The sequence below is a fragment of the Amblyomma americanum genome, chromosome 4 (genome assembly GCF_052857255.1).
Source record: "Amblyomma americanum isolate KBUSLIRL-KWMA chromosome 4, ASM5285725v1, whole genome shotgun sequence".
Taxonomy (NCBI): domain Eukaryota; kingdom Metazoa; phylum Arthropoda; class Arachnida; order Ixodida; family Ixodidae; genus Amblyomma; species Amblyomma americanum.
Window position 1 is genome coordinate 40,952,706 of NC_135500.1, and position 21,672 is coordinate 40,974,377.

At 52.7% G+C, this 21,672-nt stretch overlaps 1 protein-coding gene across 2 annotated transcripts in view; it reads right to left on the reverse strand.

Annotated features, from left to right (window-relative positions):
• LOC144127891 (transient receptor potential cation channel subfamily M member-like 2) overlaps positions 1–21,672 on the reverse strand; it is a 223,971-nt gene that overhangs the window by 59,517 nt on the left and 142,782 nt on the right. For both annotated transcript variants that reach the window (XM_077660865.1, XM_077660864.1), the window contains exons 13-18: positions 10,120–10,291; positions 7,682–7,825; positions 6,606–6,836; positions 5,391–5,565; positions 4,010–4,075; positions 3,486–3,594 (exon numbers count right to left, since the gene is read on the reverse strand). In XM_077660865.1, coding sequence (XP_077516991.1) covers positions 3,486–3,594; positions 4,010–4,075; positions 5,391–5,565; positions 6,606–6,836; positions 7,682–7,825; positions 10,120–10,291 — 897 coding nt within the window. The remainder of the gene's footprint in view (positions 1–3,485; positions 3,595–4,009; positions 4,076–5,390; positions 5,566–6,605; positions 6,837–7,681; positions 7,826–10,119; positions 10,292–21,672) is intronic.

The window sequence follows — 21,672 nt, forward strand, 5'->3', positions numbered from 1 at the left end:
TTTATAGGTGCGCTTGAGCTGTGGTTTGGGCTTGTTGGTCTTGCTGCATGGCTAGAGGGAGCAGCGCGAAAAGACAAGGACGAACAGAGGCGCTGATGGCACATAAACACTTGACCAAACTAGAAACCTACCGGCGCCTGCCCTGTTAGCTTCTGTGTTCGTCCTCGTCTTTTCGCGTTGCTCCCTCTAGTTATATATGCGTATCAAGAAAAAACACTTTATTCCGGTGAAGAACCACTGAAGTATTACTAATGCAATCATCTCCTCGTTTCTTCAGCCCTTTATATTGTTCCGTGAGGCAAGTCAATGAATGAGATGACAGATGGTTACAAGATGATTTAATGGCGGACGGCCTGGCGCAAGCACTCCTGCCCGCGCCACTGCACAATTCATCGTCTTCTAGTCCGTCACACTACCCGGGGTCGCCGGAGGATCGTCCCGATCGCCAACGAGCAGATCGGCACTGAAGATAAAATGCTGTAGATGACGATGGGCTTGAAAAATGGTTGAATACAGAAGGGCTTGCCGCCACGTTGGATGAGACGATCGGCGAATGAGTCCCGGTCCACGAAGCATGCGGGCCGCAGGGCGAGCCGACGGCTGAGGTCCTTGGACGCACCAAACGGCAGGGGGGCGGTGTCCTCACGTGTGGGCAGCGTCTCGGGTCGGTCGGGTCATGCTGGTCGCGGCAACGTCGTCAGTTCATCGTGTCTTCTGGTCCGGGCGGGGGACGGGGCTGGGGCGCGGAGGAAGACCATATAGGAGTGGAAACTCCCCCGCCTGCGGCGACCAGAAAAGGTCACAAGTCCGCGGCGCCACTATCCTGCTAGCGGCGCCTGGCGGCCTGGAAATAAACTACTGAAATACAACGTCACGGCGTGCCCGCTGAAGCAAACACCCGTGTCGTCTGCTTGTCGTCTGCTTTGAGCGCGCGCCGGAGCCGCCTGCCCAGGCGCTGCATTTTTAATTTGTTTTCCCTGCTGCTTCTACGAGGCGCCGCATGGCGCCGCCACTGCATGCGACCCCGCCGGCGCATACAAATGTGACTTTATTTGGTCGCCTGCGCTCGCTCGCGCTGACGGGAGTTTCACCTCCTATATAGTCTTGCTCCGTGGGCTGGGGTGAGCGGCGAACTCGGTTCAGGTCTGGCGGGCTGAGACACAGCCAGGCGGGGCAGACCAGGAAACACACGGCTAATGACCACGGCAGGAGCACGACGCCAAAGCTCCGGAAGCAGGATGACGATAAAGGAACTCCAGCACCTCACACTAAATGTTACGTGACGGCAAGCCGATGAATGAGATGAGATGACAGATGATTACAAGAAGATTTAATGGCGGACGAACTGGCGCGAGCAGTCCTGCCCGCGCCACTGCACAATTTGTCGTCTTCTATTCCGTAACGATATCAAGAAACAATGTGATGAATGTATAAGCGATACGTCAGTGGTTCTTCGCCGGAATGAAATGGTTTTTCTTGATACGCATCTATAAACATGTGATCGTTTGCGGTCCGCGCCTTGGCGCATGGGTAAAGGGGCTGGTACATAAACGCTCTTCGTGCAATAAAGTTTGTTGATAGTACAGCTGTCGTCCCATTAACCTAACTATGTCCGTGTTTGTTTACTGCGCTACTATGTCTTTCCAAAGTAATTGCACATCTCTACTTCGAACGAGTTTTAACTGCCAGGCACGCGTGCATTACATGCGCACTGCAGACGCATCCTCGAGAAAACAACCGTTTCATAAACGCGAAGTTTTTGTTTAGTACATAATACGACACGAAAAAGCAATGCTCACTCCTCAAACATCTCTTGTAGTAATAAGAACGTATTTCTAATTTGGCGACACTGTGACAGCTTTAAAAAAATACGCCGACTACATAAGCGATAATGACGAACCTCGCAAAACGCTCTTTGGCCGCAGCGTGGTACACATAAAACAACAACCAAGCGTCTCGTTGGAGTTTTCTCTCTTTCTCTCTCTCATTCTCTTGCAGTCTGGTGCATAGAAAGATTTTTTCGGAGTTTCTCAACAAATGAGTATGAATGCGCAAAAAGCTAAGGATCAGCGAAGGCGACAAGGGGCTGCTAGCCGAACGAATTCAAGTAAGGCCCCGAAGGCGGTAAGGTTCAGCCATGATGAAGTGGTGCTCCGGCGGTTTACTGAAGCCAATGCAGCCCCACTGGAAGCGGGAACCGATCTTCATAAAGGCAACTTAGGTACGGCATCCGACGACCAAATAAGGTCAGTGGGACTCGATCAAAGCTCATAACAGCTAAGTGGGGTTACCCAGGGTTAAGCGAGGTCAATAAAAGCGAAGTCAATCTGCGGTTCGCTGAGGAGGCTGTGGCAGTCTTAAAGGCGTCTGAAAAAGGCGCGCTGTCCGCGTGACTGCGCATACTAACATGCAGTCGCAGTGTGTGCGTATAAGTGCCACAATAAAATTTAGAACGTTTGATTAAATGCCCTTCGTGATGCACTCTTGCTCGTGGAATACATGTGACCATTTGGCTTTACGATGGGACTGTGAAGTGATGCGATATTACTGTCACTTTATCTGGGCGGCCCTGGCAGATGTTGGGCTTGGCCGCAGTTAACTGCCGCTGTAAACAGATTCCTCCAACCTTGGGACGGCTGCGTTGCCGTGAGCCACGGTATTAATTCACCATGCGTCGTCGGGGTCGATCTCAGAGCTTCATGAACTGCTTTGTGCATAGCACTAAATAAACTAGACAGTCTTAGTCTACGTGCGCATCAGTCGCTGGGCTTCTTCGAAACAAACTGCAGAAGATGCTGCGCATCGACCAAAGCGATGCAAACTGACCAGGCTTTACGCACCTGCGCGAATTTGGTAGCCGCACCTGGGCTTCACACGGTGCGTAGAACGCACTGGTCTACCGAGCCGGTCACGCTAAAGACCCTAGGTAAGCTTATCTAGCAACTTCAGGTCACGCAAGCGGATCCAGTAACCAGGCCAACCACGTGCACACAACTCTACCGTTCCGCGCTACTATGGCTCTCCCATTACAACGGTGGGAAAACGTACGAGAAGCCAAAACCACGACTGCAGCTATCCGAGGATCCTTCTCCTGTGAAAACATTCCCGGCGTAGCAGTATGTACAGTAACCGATAAAACCCGCAGTCACCTCTTGCTTGAAGACACGCTGCCTCTGTAGGTGGGCACTCGCGAGAATGTGTCTCTCATGGGGCAAATGGTAGGACAGAGTACACGGATCGCAGTCACACCTTTGCCCCGTGGGAGGGCAACATCCTAGATGCTTTCTAGGGCCTATGTTGTTCCGCCAGCACTCAGAACAAGTCACATATGAACGCCACTACAGTGCTTTTGCGGCCGCGTTCTAGCGCAAGTGAGAGCCGTTGGTGGGTTCCAAAGCGACGCTATTCACGGAACAACGAGACGCAGCGCGTCCACAAATGAATAGCGTTCCTACCGGAGAATCGGCTGAGTGAAAGAGCCTCACCTGAAGAGAGCGTAGAGTAGCGTAAGCAAGACCAGCTTGAGCAGGACGAGGAACTGTATGACAAACAGGTAGGGCCACACGCCGGGGTTGGTGCAGGTGTAGTCGGTGTCTGAAAAGATTTTGAGTGGGTTTCCGCACACTGCTCATCCTTGAAACTCTGTTTTATCGCAAAGCCATCGTTCTGCAGCTACAATGAACAGTTCCAAACGAAGGAACATTTTGCACTCAAAGAACACAGCCTCAATTGAGTGTTTTCTTTAGAGCCTACAACCGAGTTAAGAACATATTTGGCGTTGCTAAAAATTGTGCGCTTTGGGTGTTAAAACTGCGCGTTGCCCCTCGCCTCTGAAGTTAAATATATCAGCATACGTAAATAATCGCGCATACTCTTTGATTGTGCTGAACGCTCAAGTCGCTAATATGGTAACTTCTTGTAGTATTTAACCTCCAGACAGCTGCCGCGCGTACAGCAATGACGCCAACGAAGCGTACAATGGTATAAATGTCCTGCAGCGTCCACTCACAGTCGCTGATCCGGCACTCCTCCGAAGAACGGTTGGTGGCCCTCAGTCGGAAGCAGCGAGGATCCCCTGCAACAAGTGTCAAGTGGAGCGACGTGAATGGAAGAAACGGGGTTTTTATTCATTCCGGGCACATCGGGGCCTGCACGATCCCTCCATAGGAAGGCAGCATGGCCGGCTGAATAGCCCAGACGATGTGTGTTAGTTGAACGGCCACAGAAAGGGGTGTTTGAGCTTGGCTTTAAAAGGCTTGCACTATGTAGACTACAGGCCATCGAGCGTTCATGCCGCGTTCGAGACCTCAAAAGCGAGCTGGAAATTTACAATACATTTTTAAAAATGCCCGCTTTCGCACCTCGCGGCGACGCGCGGTGCCGGGCTTTCGCGCAAAAACCTGGCATACGACGTTACGTCGTGCAAATGACGTCAGCAGCTAGGGGTTATCATTGGTTCACAGCGCCAAGTTCTTTAGACGTCACGCGCTACCGCGGCTTTGGCCACTCCGCGCGCGCCGCAGCCGGCGGAGGTAGTGAAGGGGCCGAGTGTGTGGGGGCGGCGGAGGAGCGCCGCCGTTTTGGCGCACGAGAGGAGAGGGAAAGGCGCGAAGACGCGGAAGTTCCAAGTTTTGTCTGCATATAACTCAGCTTCCTCAAAACGCATTAAAATAATTCTTGCTGGGGGATAATCATGAGCCGTCGTCTTTTAACATCCCAGACATCGCAGCTTTATTGAGACCCCCTTTGAGCAATGGGACTCCATACGTCAGTGAATGGCTGGGAGTTTTATGTAAGGCACCGCGTGGTTATACCGCGCGCAACTTTGTTGAACAAGGCTACACACCTCTCTGTCACGAAAAGAAACGATGTAGCAGTAAATATTATTTTTTGGGCATAGAAATTATGCTCAGATATTTCGTGGCGAGCATCTTCAAGATACTCCAAGCACAGAGGCTGTGAAATAAAAGTTTCCACGCATACACAAACTGGCGAAGATAACTAATGCCTGAAGTCAGCGGACCTACACCCAGAAACGTACACGATACGCACAGTGCTAAACAAAAGCCGCGAAACGCGCGCCGCACGTCTGGCTCTCGAGAAGCCTAGGCACCATGACTATGTGTACTCGAAGCGAGAAAGCAGTATGCAATTCATTACGAGTTAAACCCAGGTACAATGGGACTAACGACGCCCCTTAAATCATCAAGACCGTTTAGTCCGCCGGAGACTAAGTGCGGACCGACTGCCCCTTGAAGTTACACCTTCAGGGTTGGTCAATGGTTGTCGCAAAGTCGTTATTCTAAGGACTAGGCACTGCGGCCCTTTCAGTCCTTCCCTGCCCGGAGCGTTTCCCTGGTGGCTGAACAATTTGCTCTGGGCCCGCATACCTTCGAGGTCCGAAATGGGCGTGAGGAAGAGGGAGAACCATGCCCTGTGGAAGGTCCGCCGCAGCAGCTCCAGGTTGAACGGGTAGTCCGGGTAGAGCAGCGCATGTGCCACGATGCCCCCGCTGATGATCACCAGCAGCGCCATGCGCATGAAGTTCACAAAGTCCTCGGCCACCTGCGAAGAGCCGCCGTGAAGCTCCGCTCGCATCCTTCGTTAACGCTTTTTCTTCCAGAAAGAAGAATATAACCACGAAACGAAATTATAGGTGCAAGAGTTTTGATACTTCTGACGTGTTTATTAGAGCGAAACGTGGAAATGAATTGGTTTACTGCTCTGGTTGGATAGCGGAGTAACGCAGCACCCTGTGGGCCATGGGCTGCTGTTGCCAAATGCCTGTTTTTTAAAAAAACATTAGCATTAGAATGCCCATTATCGCAAAAAGTGTCCAGCATTAGCTTTGTCGGTGGCGTGTGAAGCCTTGGTTGGCAGGAGGCAAAGCGGAGAGGAACACCCCCCTGTCCACTTTCAGGGAAGCTGACGGAGAGGAAAAGTCGGACAGGGTTGAAAGAGAGAGAGAGAGGGTGGAAAGCGACGGGTGGCGAGAGGGACACCGCGGTCACCAATCAAGTTGAGTAGAGGGCTACGGCATGTCACATAGTGAACGACGGACTGGATCGCGCCGCCCGCTCGCACGGTCAGAACCCAACATGGCCTCTAGAAACAAAAGCGCAAGAAGCGGCACAGAGACGAAATAAAGAAACACTCATACCGATCAGCGAAAGGAAAAAGACTCTCACTGTTTCATACATGCGTAGTTTCAGTAACAACCTGCAGAAAGATTGCCGCAGAATCGGTTGTAAACGGTGTTTTTTGCGCAACCATGAAAGAAGTGACAGTGAACTTCGAAGACCGGCAGAATCGGCTGTAAATGGTGTTTTTGCAGACCCATGAAAGAAGTAGGTGGAGCGTGATAGTGAACTTCGAAGACCAGCTGTCCTGAGGGTGTGCTATGAAGCCCCGTGATCCCTTTGTACCTTGAACAGAAGATGTGTACTCTGTACCGGTGCCTTGCAGAAAAGAATACATCGGGAAAATGGGTAGATGCCTTAACAAACGCTGCTCTAATATGTTCTACTGGGCGCTTATGTGCGTCGTTGCTCTTATCCAACCACGCTACAGCGACATTTCGTATACCGAAGAGCAAAGACACGCACCATGAGTCGCACTTTGTAGAGCAGCGGTCCCAGGGTGGGAGAGATAGGCAAGTAGATGACGATCTGCCGGTAGTAGAAGCCCAGCAGTGCGGCGCACAGCACCACCTTGACAGTGTACGGGCTGATGACGGGCGATGGGCCCAGCACCCGGCCAACCACGTAGACCGCAACAAAGGCCGCGATCAGCAGCACCTCCATGCAGCGCAGGAACATCGGCACGTCGTGGTACCTCTGCAACGAGAGACGGCGCTACCTGCCCTGAGCGGAGGATGCCGCGAAAGTAACGGTAACACGCTTCCGCATGGCTCGACATTGAGCAGTATACTGCCCGAATGGCATCACAAGCATTCTGTACCGAGACACGTGCCTCCAATGTCCAGGCCACCTACGGGTGAGATATATCGCTAGTCTGGGCGAGAGGAAGCGCAGCAAATTTTTCACCCTGTCTGCGTTTATTATTCCTGCTCCTGTTTTTAGGACACCAGGCTAGTGGGTTGGAGTACCCGGGTTCGAACCCCGCCGCGGTGATCGCGTTTCGATGGAGGAGAAACGCAAAGGGCGCCCGTGTGCTGTGCAATGTCAGTGCACGTTAAAAATCCCCGGGTGGTCGGAATTATTCCGGAGCCCTCCACTACGGCACCTCTTTCTTTCTTCTTTCGCTGCCTCCTATCTCCATTCCCTTACGGCGCGGTTCAGGTGTCCGCCGATATGTGAGACAGCTACTGCGCTATTTCTTTTCCCCAAAAAAACAATTTTCATTTTTCAGATACAGCAAGGAAGGAGACACACAGCGGTGAGCTGAAAGCAGCGCAGCGGCTCGAGCAAGCAACGCACTCACCCCACGCGATGAGGTGGCGACGGCGCGAGCGATACAACAGCGATCCTAGAGTCGAAGCGTTGATTCTAGAAGTGACTGTGACAACCCGTGATGGTTGCACTCCGTCTATCGTAACACTGATCAAGAAGTAGATGGCGTTGTATGCAAGGAAGGCCAGGGGCTCTGACGCATTCCGCGCGCGCTGATCGTACAGGAAGTCTGGGTAAAGAGGAACTCACATCAGGTGACGCAATCGTACCTTATGGAGCACGTATGTCCGCCTCGCCGACTCCATGGCGATAAGGGCCGTCCAGGCGCACACAGCCATGTCCACGTATCGGTTGCCGCACGAGGGCAGCAGCACGGCCACGCTGAACAGTGCCAAATAGGCGATGTAGAAAATCTGCAGCACATGGTCGCGAGAGAAGCATTCACCTAAAGGTGGCACTCAAGTATAACCGGTGCAGCCTGAAAATGAGTGAAATTCCGTCGAAGCAAGACCCTTGCGAGGACTCATTCTCTCTTACAACTTCCAGTCATTGAAACATCGTTACCCTTGACACTGCTTTCATCATCACCCGTTTAACGCTTCGATTTACGAGTAGCGCAAGAGAGAGCGCCGCCCGTAAGCTAGCATTTCAGTTCACCGTAGCACGTCTGGGTGCTCGCAGCCGGCTGAGCACGGATGGATTAATGGGCCCTTCTTGGAGAAATCGCCAGAGAGTGGGAGGGGGGGGGGGCGCTCCAATTCGAACCACGCACTCCTTGGTCTGTTTGCGCCGAATAAACAGCGTTCAGCATGGTGCTGCTACGTAAAATTTCTCGCTTGGAGACAGAAACAACCTCCCGCCCGCCCCATAAATCTGCTCACGCGGCTGAGGCTTCTTTGCGAGCTCCGTGCAGCTCATACCGTTTTGCACCCACGCGCGTAGAGAGCGAAGAGGCGTGTGTAACAATTAGTGCCACTTCATCAGTGCGCCTTAAAGGGGTGCCCGTAGCTGACCTAGTTTATATAACGATAGCATCGCAAAAACAATGCGCCTACAAGGACGGTAAACAGTCAGCGGTTTTGTTCGTCCCTTCTACAAATCGTACTTGCAGCCGCACTGCTCTTGCTAAGCGGCGCCTTCCTGTTACCGTAAAACGCACGCGGTTGCCAATTCGAACCGGAGCCAGCAGCGCGCGTACACAGTCAAGTTTCAACACCATGGTCACAATGTATCACAATGGGTTTTTGCTCAACTGCGTTGCTGTTGCACCGGACTGCCTTGTTATGAATCCAACCCCCCAGTGTATTCCTGGTGGCCTGCTCAATCAGCAGCCTCAACAATATGCCAGTGCGAAATCCTGCTGTAAAGTCTGCGGCCTTCTTACAAGAGGTCGCCTTCAAGGCAAATCTCGGTCAACAAAAAAAAAGCTGTGCAAAAACAACGAAAGCCACAAGTGCCAGATTCCACACATTCTCACGAAAATTGCAGTGTGATCACTCGCTAAGCGGGGACGTTTTTGAGTGCTCAAGTCTCGCTGACACAGTCTCCGGTGAACGAAAAAAAAAAAGTAACCCGACAGCGAGGCTTACTCCTCGTGCGGGATCCGTCGAAGGCCCTTAGCGCGGGAGGTTCTAGCGCGCTCGCATTCCGTACTCAGACAAGCACGGAGCATCTGGCACTTGCGCACTGCTACAGGTGTCGCCATACCCGACTGCGCAGACACGCGGCATAGGAACCGACGCGGCTGTCGCCATCACACACTAAGCAGGACAAATGCCAACCAATGCCTGTCAAGTACAGAAGTAATAACTTACATCAAAGGACATAATTTTCTTTGATAGCAATAAACAATTCATACTGAGGGAGATATAGTACACATCAGTGACGTCACTTGAAAAGACCAACTGAGCTCCAGGGAACTCGTCTTCCAGTTCGTGAAACACTTGATCAGAACTACAGACTAGGACAGGACCATCAACAGGCAGGCCCTTTAGTGGCGTTGAAGAAAATTTCTTACACACAGCGGGAATTTGGGCTCGTGGAATTTTCCTGGTCTCGCTCAGATCATTCACAAGCTTCTATCCTCGAAGTTCATGTTGGTCAGCAAGTAAAGGCTACCTTCTTTTTCCGTACTGGACTCAAATTCACTACTACGAAGTTCGTTCGCAAAGCCTGAGTCGCTTTTTCTTGGAGAGTTTCAAGGGAAGAACAACGAAGCCATGTTCCTTATCGCTTTGAATATCCTAGAGTTTATTTCCTTTCAAGTGTGCTTTCTAATTCTTAAAGTGAAGATAACAAGGACGACTGCCCTCGCGTAATGAGTCAAGAAATCGGTAGCGTCAGTGGCCAGTTTGTCCTCGTTTTTTTCATTGGCTCTTTTGGCAACCTTTCGAGTCATAGCGACAAGCTGAAGTTTTCTCATGCGGGGCTCAAAGTGAACTTCGGGGCTTTCTCAAAAGTGGATGTCACACTGGTTCTAAGGACAAAATCCCAAGCACCCGAACATCCTATCCTGCATGATGAAATGCGTACTGCTGCGACTACTGCGCTCATCAGTAGTCGTTTGTGTTTCTTCTCAGTCCTTGTACAAGTTTTGCGCCCACTTCTTTTATATCAGGCAAAGCGAACTTTCCCGACAACACGCTTTTCTGTGCCGCCGTAGACGTCAGCGGACAAGATCAATAATACAGGTCGGCACACCGCGCACCTGGAAGGTCCAGAACTTGGTGATGGGTGCGCTCCACATCTGGTGGACCATTTTCCAGAGCGGCGGCGGCGATGGCACGAACAGCTCCCGGTCTCGCAGCAGCGTCGTCATCACCTCGGGCTGGAAGGACACCTTCGTCTCCGACATCAGCCCCGGCTCCGACGACGGCTGCCTGCGCACAGAGACGTTCGTCACGCTGCTGCAACAACGCACACGAAAAGGACACGCATGCAGTGCATCTTTTAAGAGATCAGTCCATTTACGCCAGGGTTATGCTACGTGCTCCAACCTCGATCTTTCTTATCCAGCAATAGTGGCACTTTCAATCGAAAATGTTGCAGAAATTCCCCCAGGATACACACGCGGGAGCAGAGACAGAAGCCGATGGAGAGTGGAAGGTTCATCTACACCAGCGCCTTCACTGACGCCGCTCGAACGGCGGGGCTTGATCGACCTTAGGAACGGATTCGCCTATGTGTACCGAAAGTCTGTTCCCTTTCGAGGTGCCCGCTCGAGCTTCGCATGCGCGGGGTCTCGGCTGCGCTTTCGTGATGCGACCGCGAAATCTCGTGCTCTATGCACCGGAACACGGAAGGCCGTCGTCGCCTTGGTCACTTTGAGAGTAACGACTTCACCTACGCCTAGCGTCAAACAGCCGAAGATATGTCATCACGTACCATCTTCAGTTGTTTCGCTCAGGCATACAGAGTTGCCCTATCGACTAAACCTCTCTATATTCCGTCTCTCAGCTGCCTTATTCAATGCAGTTTATTGTAGAGCGAAACCTACGAGCTATGGAATCAACTGGTGAAATTAATTTACGCGCTTTCAGCGCGCAGCCAGCCCCGTGGGCAGAAATTCAACCGTTGACCACTGCCGCAGAAACTATTCCAGTTGAAATGTTGAGTAACCATCTGAAAGCACTGATTACAGATCTTTATCTGAACGACTGCTGTACATGAACACATGGCATCCGAAATCTGGCACTGTCGACAGGCGCAGAGCAGTATTCTGATCATACTACAGCATCTGAGAGAAGATAAATGACAGCGACTGCTGCAAACAAGCTTTTATGTACAGCTACTAGATTATTTTTAAAAAGCCGAAACTCGCAGCGTTGCAAAACTGAAATCCACAAGCCTTTCTAACAGCGTTTTTCTCAGGTACCCAGTGGCAGTAATTGAAGGCGTTCCTCCCCTGGGAAGGCCCAGCATCTGTTCGCGGACTCCTGTACCGACTGTTCTCGGTAAAGGAAAAACTAGAAGTGCACACAACACTGCCTTTAAAGTGAACAGCGTTGGTTTTCGATGTCCAATTCTATACTGCGCCAATCTTCCACTAGTATTACTTTGGGAAACTCGTGTGATCGACGCACTAACTACAGGTATTACAGTGTCATTTAAGGTATTACATTTCTGCACATCAACGCTCCCATAACAGAAGGCGGAAGAATTTGATCTTCATTTTTTTATGGAGCCATATGGTTTACCGGCAATGGTGATACGGCCTCCCCATGAGCACGAGTTCACATTATCCAAATACAGCCGCGGCGGGCCCATTTCAGTGGAGGCGTATAGCACAAACACCACGTGTTATGCGCTGTGAGTGCGCGTCAAATAATCACATGTGGTCGAGATCAACCGGGACTCCACAACGGCGACTCTTTTTCTCTCCATCCTTTCATCATCATTATGATCTCCTTCCTCGAAGTGCGACTGCTACGTATTTCCTTTCCTCACACCCACCCCAGACTACCCCCAAACATTGGTAAAGAACAGAATTTCAAAGTCTTGAAGTTTGCACAAATCTTACCAATGGGCCACAATACATTAAGAGCCGGAATTAAACTTTTGTTTTTTAACACTTACTACGTTTAAGATTCTCTTTTCAAAAGCCGCATCTTTCAGTATGGCCGACGCAGTTGTGTCCTAAGGGCAGTATTTCCGCTTTCGACATGAACATATGTAGCGAAACACGAGTCGGGCTCAGCCAATCTCGATGACTGCCATATTAGCACGGCTGCACTAGCCTGCGCTATGTCTGCAGAACGGCTAACGCGAGTTAATGGACCACGTGCTCTGCTCACAGACTGGCCCTTTGCAACGTCACCCGAGTAGTAAGCAGTGGAGTGACCCTCCGAAGGGCCCACCATGAGGGCGCCCATCGATGGAAGCTAGAATGCAGTGCAGAGGTGACAGGTAGGGTGCACGCGGGCCTTTCTCCGTGGAATGTGGTTGGTTCCGGGTCTAGTTTAAACACACTGCATCAAGCACGCACCGTGAGCATAGAAACTGTTGAGTTCGCTTCCCCCAACAACCCAAACAACATAAGTACAAAAGCGTTAAGTTTTAGACGATTTTTGAAATTTTCGCAAAACAACAGACAGGACATGAAACGGAGGACACACCGAACGTACGCACGTACGCACACGCGTGACTGCCTATAGCATTGTGCCTGCGCCTTGAATGGCGCAACGCAACAATGCGTTTACACAGTTGCCCAGCCAACATCACATGATGGATCCCCGCAGAAGGAAAAAAATGCGACGGCAATTCATAAAGTTAACAAGAGTTCATATCGACGAACTTTATCCCACAGGCAGATGTACTGATAAACAGCAGTGTGTCGTTGCTACAAATTTCATATCAATGTAGTTAGTCGCCATGGTTGTTCAAACATTTGTTTAAACGGTACAACGTGGCATGAATGACTGAGCATACATGCGACAGCATTAGATTTTACATTTGCCGCCGCTTCTGTTGCAACTTCTGTGTGTTATGTGTGTTTGCGGCAGATTCTTGGCAATTGTCGGTCCATCATCATCAGCCTGGCTATGCCCACTGCAGGGCAAGGGCCTCTCCCATGTCTCTCCAATTAACCCTGTCCTTTGCCAGCTGCGCCCACCGTATGCCCGCAAACTTCTTAATCTGATCCCCTCTCCTAACTTTCTGCCGCCCCCCTACTACGCTTGCCCTCTCTCGGAATTGTCAGCCCCTCAACAGCCATATTTGAACTGCTAGCTGCAGTTTGAGTTATCCGCTATGCTGTCACGGTGCCGATATTCGCATATATTGTCACGAGGTGGTGACGGGAACTCCGCCGGGGTCACGTAGCACCGACTGGGGTCCGGTCTTGAGGAAGGCACAGAGCAGCTCGTAAAAGAATACTTTAATAGACTGGCTTACGCCCACTAAGAACAGCTCTGAAAACTCAGCGGCGGCGATAGCAGCGAACGTGCTCGGCGGTCGTCGACTAACAGAATGCCCGCCGCTCTTAGCCGTGCTCGATTTTAAAGGCGGCAAGGAAAGCTCCAGAACATAGTAGGCACACTTGCGCGAGGCCAGGAAAAATCGAGATAACTCTGGTCGCGTCTCGCGTCCCAGAAAATTAATAATGCGGCGTGCCTGCCGCGATAAGAAGATCCCCCAAGCGAAGCAGCGCCGGGGGGTGACTGAGCCAAAAGTTCGCCCCGCGAGCGAGAGCAGCAGGTTCCATACAAAAAGCAAGCTTCGCGGCATTACTCCCCCCTTAAAGAAGCATCGACCCGATGCTTAAAAACAGGGATAACGGACATAAAGATACAGAGCATACAAAATAAATACTCATAATGTAAGCACAAAGAGTCAATAGCGCGAATAGTAAGGCTTCAGACGGGCGACGTGGACAACTTCTGAGCGTGTGCGGCGTCTCTGGGATGCTGTAACTCCGTCAGGGACGAGTTCATAGTCCAGATTACCCAGTCTGCGAAGAATCCTGTACGGGCCGAAATAGCGGCGCAGAAGTTTTTTCACTCAGTCCGCGGCGGCGAATCGGCGTCCAAACCCAAACTCTATCGCCTGGCTTGTATTGCACTGCGCGTCTTCGAAGATTGTAGCGTCGGGCGTCGGTGCGCTGCTGGTCTTGTATTCTCTCACGGGCAAGTCGTCGAGCTTGTTCTGCGCGCTGCAGGTAGGCGGCGACGTCGAGGTTACTTTCGTCGGTAACGTCGGGCAGCATGGCGTCGAGTGTGGTCGTGGCCTCCCTCCCATGGACGAGACTAAATGGTGTCATTTGGGTGGTCTCTTGCACAGCGGTGTTGTAGGCGAACACCACATAGGGAAGAATGACGTCCGATGTCTTGTGTTCTGCGTCTACGTACATAGAAACCATATCGGCGATGGTCTTGTTGAGGCGTTCTGTAAGCCCGTTTGTCTGCGGATGGTACGCAGTTGTTCTCCGGTGACTTGTATGGCTGTGCTGCAGAATGGCCTGGGTTAGCTCCGCCGTGAACGCTGTCCCCCTGTCTGTTATCAGTATTTCGGGGGCGCAGTGTCGTAAAAGAATGGATTCGACGAAGAATTTGGCGACTTCTGCTGCTGTGCCGTTCGGGAGGGCCTTTGCTTCGGCGTACCTGGTGAGATAATCGGTCGCCACAATAATCCAATTGTTGCCCGTCGTTGATGTTGGGAAGGGGCCAAGTAGGTCCATACCGACCTCCTGGAAAGGTCTTGATGGCGGTCGAATCGGCTGCAGGAACCCTGCTGGTCTTTTCGGTGGCGTTTTCCGGCGTTGGCATTCACGACAACTCTTAACGTAGTGCGCGACGTCGGAGGATAGACGAGGCCAGTAGTATCTCTCTTGTATTCGGCGGAGGGTGCGAGTAAACCCGAGGTGGCCAGCCATTGGTTCGTCATGCGAAGCCTGCAGAATTTCCTCCCGAAGGCTCTTCGGGACGACGAGAAGGTAGGCGGCCTTGTTCGGTGAGAAATTCTTCTTCACGACGATTCCCTGTTGTAGACAGTAGGACGATAGTCCACGCCTGAAGAGGGCAGGAGGTGAAGGAGACTTCCCCTCAAGATACTCGTACAGGCGCTGTAGGTCAGGATCAGATTGCTGCTGTCGTGCGAAGTCGCTGGAACTTAGCAGTCCAAGGAAAGCGTCGTCGTCATCGTCCTTTGGCGGCGTGTCGACAGGGGCTCGTGACAGGCAGTCAGCGTCGGAGTGCTTTCGCCCAGACTTGTAGACCACCGTGACGTCGAATTCTTGGAGGCGCAAGCTCCATCGAGCGAGACGGCCAGAGGGGTCCTTCAAGTTAGCCAGCCAGCACAATGCATGGTGGTCGCTCACAACCTTGAACGGGCGTCCATACAAGTAGGGACGGAACTTCGATGTAGCCCAGACGATCGCAAGGCACTCCTTTTCAGTGGTCGAATAGTTCGCTTCTGCTTTCGACAATGAACGACTTGCATATGCTATTACTTTTTCGACTCCTTCGTTTTTCTGGACGAGCACGGCGCCTAGACCAAAGCTGCTTGCGTCGGTATGGATTTCTGTCTCGGCGTTTTCGTCAAAGTGCCCTAGCACCGGTGGAGACTGCAGGAGACGCTGAAGTTCGTTGAAGGCTTCCGCTTGTGCCGAATTCCATGTGAATGGTACGTCTGCCTTGGAGAGCTTGGTCAGAGGTTCCGCGACGCGCGAAAAATTCCTCACAAAGCGTCTGTAATAAGCACACAATCCCAGAAATCTGCGGACCGCCTTCTTGTCATGAGGCTGCGGGAAATTGGCAATGGCGGCTGTCTTCTGCGGGTCGGGGCGCACGCCGTCCTTGCTGATGATGTGGCCGATAAACAATAGTTCGTGGTAGGCAAACCGGCACTTTTCAGGCTTCAGGGTAAGTCCGGATAACTTGACTGCGTCGAGTACTGCCTTCAGCCTCCGGAGGTGTTCCTCGAAGCTCGCTGCGAAGACTACAACGTCGTCTAGATAGACGAGACAGGTTTGCCATTTGAGGCCTGCCAACACTGTGTCCATTACCCTTTGGAAAGTTGCGGGTGCGGAGCAAAGCCCAAATGGCATGACTTTGAACTCGTACAGTCCGTCCGGTGTGATGAAGGCAGTCTTTTCCCGGTCTCTTTCGTCGACTTCAATCTGCCAATATCCACTCTTGAGATCCATCGACGAGAAATACTTGGCGTGGCAGAGCCTGTCCAGAGTGTCGTCGATCCTCGGGAGGGGGTAGACGTCTTTTTTCGTATTCTTGTTCAGTCGCCGATAATCGACGCAGAATCGAAGAGCACCGTCTTTCTTTCTCACTAGGACGACCGGTGCCGCCCATGGGCTCTTCGAAGGTTGGATGACGTCGTCGCGAAGCATTTCCTCTACTTGGTCCCGGATGGCCTGTCGTTCTCGCGGCGACACACGGTAAGGGCTTTGGCGGAGAGGTCTGGTGTGTTCGTCGGTTATAATTCGATGTTTGGCTATCGTCGTTTGTCGCACCTTTGATGACGAGGCGAAACATTCGCTGTAACTTTGAAGAAGAAGGGTGATTTTCTCTTGTCGGCCCCGGGGTAATGCTGGGTTGATGGCGCACGTGGGAACATGGTCTTGCTTTAGGCTGTCATTTGCAGGTTCGTCGGAGATGATGAAGGCGTCCAGTAAATCAGTTGCTTCGTCCAAGAACGCAATTCTAGTGCCTCTGTTGAGGTGTCGGTATTCTTCGCTGAAGTTCGTGACCAGTACTTCGGATTTTCCATGCCGCAAATGAGCGATGCCTCTTGCGACGCCAAGTCGTCTGTCTAAGAGCAACTGCGTGTTTCCCTCGATGATGCCTTCTGCGTCTTCGAAATTTCTTGCACAGACGGGGACGATGACGCTGGACCGGGGTGGGATGGTTAGTTCTTCATCGAGAACACTGAGGGCCTTGGACTGCTCTGGGGTCGTTTTCGGAGGTAAAGCTTCGTCCGTCGAAAGCGTGATGGACTTGGACTTGAGGTCGATGACTGCGCGGTGCTGTGTCAAGAAGTCCATCCCCAGAATGACGTCACGGGAACATTTCTGAAGCACGACGAATACTGTCGGATATGTGTGTCCGTTGACAGTCAGTCTCGCAGTGCACCTTCCTGATGGCGTGATGAGGTGTCCGCCTGCTGTGCGTATCTGCGGGCTATCCCAAGTCGTCGTCACTTTCTTGATCCGGTCGGCGAAGGAACCACTCAGCACGGAATAGTCAGCTCCCGTGTCGATTAGAGCAGTAACGTTTCGGCCGTCGACAGTCACCTCTAGATCGGAAGTCCTTGCTCTTGCGTTGCACGTAACTTTCGGCGTCGGGTCACGGCTTGGTCGGTGATTGCGACTGCGGCTGCAGGGGCTTGTCGATGTCGGTGGCCTGGGGGTCTCTAAGTTGCGTCGTGTCGTCCTCGGTGCGGCGTCGCCGTGAGTTCTCGTCGTTGGAGGGTCTTCGTTTTTTTGCCGGGAAGCAACCTCACCTCCTAAGGTTGCTGTTTTCAGTTTCCCCTACGGGGGCTGGGGGACCTTCCTCGCACAGCCGCTGCGTAGCTGTGGCGGGGCGACGTGAAGCGCGAGGCTCGCGGCGAGGGTGAGCGGGAAAATCGGCTCGACACGTATTCGTCGCGGCGCAGGTAGTCGTCGATTTCTTGTGGATGTTGGCCGAAGCGTGGTCGTGGTGCGTCAACGGCGAATCCGCGAAGACCGATGCGTCGGAACGGGCAGTGACGCAGGACGTGACCGGCTTCACCGCAGTGGAAGCACAGCGGACGGTTGTCACGGGTTCTCCAGGTGTCGCATTTCCTTGGGCCCGAACGTTGTTCGTAGGTCGGGTGGGCGGGGCCCGGAGGGCGGCGGTCCGGCACTGCTGGCTCACGTCGAATAGGGCTTGGGGTGGCACGTCGAGGCGCGGGCTTGCGTACTGCAGCGACGTAACTCATGGCTGGAGCTTGAGGTTCAGTCGTCGCAGAAGGGGAGCCAAGCGCATGCCGCACTTCTTCACGGACGACTTCCGTCAGGCTCGCTACTTGAGGTTGTGAAGATGATGGCAGCAGCCGGCGTAGTTCTTCGCGGGCGATTTCACGGATGATCTGCCGCAAGTCGCTGGTTGTAGTTGTCGTGTCCGGAAAGCTGGAGCAGACCTGCGGTGGTCGGTTGTACTGCCTTGTGCGGGCGTCCAGGGTCTTCTCAATCGTTGACGCTTCTTCGGCGAATTCGGCGACAGTCTTGGGCGGATTTCGTACGAGGCCAGCGAAAAGAGACTCCTTTACGCCCCGCATTAGATATCCGGTTCTCTTCTCCTCCGTCATATTCGGGTCAGCTCGGCAGAAAAGACGCTGCATTTCTTCGACGTACATGCTGACAGTTTCATTTGGGTGCTGCATCCGTGAGTCCAGCAGCATCTGCGCCTTTTCCTTCCGGAGAATGTTGGTAAACGCCTTCACGACTTCAGACTTGAATAATTTCCAGGTCTTCAAGGTAGTCTCGTGGTTTTCGTACCACGTTCTTGCAGGACCGTCAAGGGAAAAGAAAACATAGCGGAGCTTCATGTCATCTTCCCACCTGTTAAATGTAGCCACGCGCTCAAAGTTGTCTATCCAATCTTCCGGGTCGACGCCAGGGTAGCCGTGGAAGGTTGGAGGCACCCGTGGCTGGTGGAGCATTACAGGGGTGGACGTCGCTGGCTCGGTCATGGTGGGCGCTGGAGCTTGTTGTTGTCGAGTAGGATCCGGTAGTAATCCGTGCTGAGCTTGCAGGCCTTGAAGACGGCGGCTGTGTCGTACCTCGGGATCTTCTTGGCTCTCGTTCTCTACGGTGGATCTTCCAGGTTGGGTTGGGTGCATGTACCCCGCACCTCCACCAGATGTCACGAGGTGGTGACGGGAACTCCGCCGGGGTCACGTAGCACCGACTGGGGTCCGGTCTTGAGGAAGGCACAGAGCAGCTCGTAAAAGAATACTTTAATAGACTGGCTTACGCCCACTAAGAACAGCTCTGAAAACTCAGCGGCGGCGATAGCAGCGAACGTGCTCGGCGGTCGTCGACTAACAGAATGCCCGCCGCTCTTAGCCGTGCTCGATTTTAAAGGCGGCAAGGAAAGCTCCAGAACATAGTAGGCACACTTGCGCGAGGCCAGGAAAAATCGACATAACTCTGGTCGCGTCTCGCGTCCCAGAAAATTGATAATGCAGCGTGCCTGCCGCGATAAGAAGATCCCCCAAGCGAAGCAGCGCCGGGGGGTGACTGAGCCAAAAGTTCGCCCCGCGAGCGAGAGCAGCAGGTTCCATACAAAAAGCAAGCTTCGCGGCAATATCACTTTTTTTATTCCGATTCTCTAAGTTGCTGTCAAGAAACCAGGTTGCTCACAACCCGGTAAGCAGTTTGTGATGACACAAGGTTACGAGACCTCTCTGTTTGTGGTTTGTGAGGGTTTAACGTCCCAAAGCGGCTCAGGTTATGAGGGACGCCGTAGTGAAGGGCTTCGGAAATTTCGACCACCTGGGGTTCTATTAACGTCCACTGGCATCGCACAGTACACGGGCCTCTAGAACTCCGCCTTCATCGTAATTCGTCCGCCGCGGCCGGGATCGAACCCGCGTCTTCCGGGTAAGCAGCCGAGCGCCATAACCACTGAGCCACCGCGGCGGCTCGCCTCCCTCGGCTAATAATTAATTTAACTGCCACCAGCCACAGTGGCCAGGATGCCACCTGCCATGGTGGGCATGATGTGACGACGTCGCAAAGTCACGTGACCTCTCTCGGTCAATACGCTAATTTTGTCTGGACATCGGTGGGGTTTCGGTCTGACAACTCTAAAGCTATCGCATTAATAAATCTGCGTCAAGTCCCTGTGGCCACGTTATGACGTCTTGCTAAAGTTCTGTATGGCTCCTGAATCGCCTCCCACTGAGGTGATTCTTCAATAGTCCGAAGGCCTGGAGACCACTGCATGCCAGGTTGAGGCTATATAGGGAAGGTGGCCCAGTACCTCCCACAGGAATCGCAGCAGCAATACATGCATGCTGTTGGCATAGTACGGTCGAGCGTTCTAGTGCAGGAACACGGCGCATGTTGAGAGAAGTGCAGGTCGTTTTCGGGCGACTGGCCCTTCGCCACCGCCCTAGTGCGTTACAGGCTCTTAACATTCATTGTTGCTGCCCTAGATGTGAAAAGCAGCAGACGCAGGTCTTTGTAGTCCCAAAAAACCGTTGCTCCAGCTTTGGGCGGGGGGGGGGGGGAGGAGATTAATATTAATGTAGTTGGTCTGAATTTCTTGAAGGGTTGAACAATGTGCGCTTCCTTCTCAACCCCAGCCTCCTGCAATCTCAAAAGTGGCACTCGGTGATTTTATCCCCTTCGGACCATTGAGGCGGCACCTGGGTGAAAGGCGTCTCAGCAGCGATAAAAGAAGTTCAACAAGCCGCTAAGACATGGCTTGAAGGACTTGACGCTGATTTCTTCTGCGCTGACATTGCTGCCTTGGTGTACCGCTTGAATGAAAGTTCCGGTAGACACAGTGTCCATGTTGAAATGTAATGCGCAACGGTGACATATCGCTGTGTATGTACACCTGCCTCTAGAAAAGTTCGTCCATGCGAGATCTTCTCATATTGCTTTTGTTGTTCCAGACCAGAACGCTATCTCTTTACCTCTGCAGCCTTATTGTGTTTTTTTTGCCCAATCAGGGAGGCGCCGCTCTTTCTTCGTGACGGCGATGGAAGTGGAGGACGTTAGGCCTCCTCTGGAACCCGGTGGGTCGGCGCCAGCCGCACATAGGAAGCGCTTCTACCAATCGAGCGAGGCAAGCATCCAGGCCACCGTGCTGCACTCAGCTGCAAGCGAAGACTCCTCGGCGGACGACGGGTTCGTCCCAGTGATGAGCAAGAAATCCAATAGGAGACTGCGTAAGAGTGAGGACTCGTCCTCATCAAGTACATCTACCGCCATCAAGACGCGTGGTGCATCGTCACATAAAGTCCTGTTTCCGCCTGAAACGCCCACCGACAACCTCAACCTGCTGAACAGACAAGCTACGTCGGTGTTCTTAGAGGCTCGCGTCCCGGGAGTGATCAAGGACGTCAGAATCAACAGCCGTAGGAACATCCTTGCGATCGACGTAACGGAGCGAACGCCTTGGAAACTCTAGCCACCATCAAGAAGATCGGAGACATCCCCGTCCGCTCTCATGTTCTTGAAAACATTGGCACAACCGCTGGCGCCATTTACGACATCGACGCGACCATCTCGGACTCCGACCTGCCGATACTCATTAAACCAGCGACGAACAGCATCGAAATAACCAAGATTCAGCGCCTCGGCGAGTCGAAGTACGTCAAGCTCAGTTTTAAGGTTGACTGTATTCCATCGCACGTGAGAGTTGGCCACTTTCGACATACAGTTCGCACATTCGTCCTGAAGCCCCTTCAGTATCGGAAATGCATGAAAACTGGGCATGTCAGTGGTGTTTGTACTAACACCATAGCGTTCCCGCGCTGCTCTGAACCACATAGCGGTGGCAGCTGCCGCGCAACTGTCTCGAAGTGCTCCAACTGCCGTGGCCCTCATGACGCTTCTTCAAAAGTCTGTCCGCGCGCCTGAAGAAAAAACGGGCGGTGTCGAAGCAAATGGTACGAGACCATTCAACACACAGAAGGACCACAGCTACGGTGCGTGGGCGTCGTTGTCGTCCCCGACGATCTACTAGACAATCGGCTGCCCGCAGCAGGAAAGCCCCCATCGCTCCTGCTGCTTGTCGTCCCCCACCACCGAGTAATGTAAGCCCGGTGACTG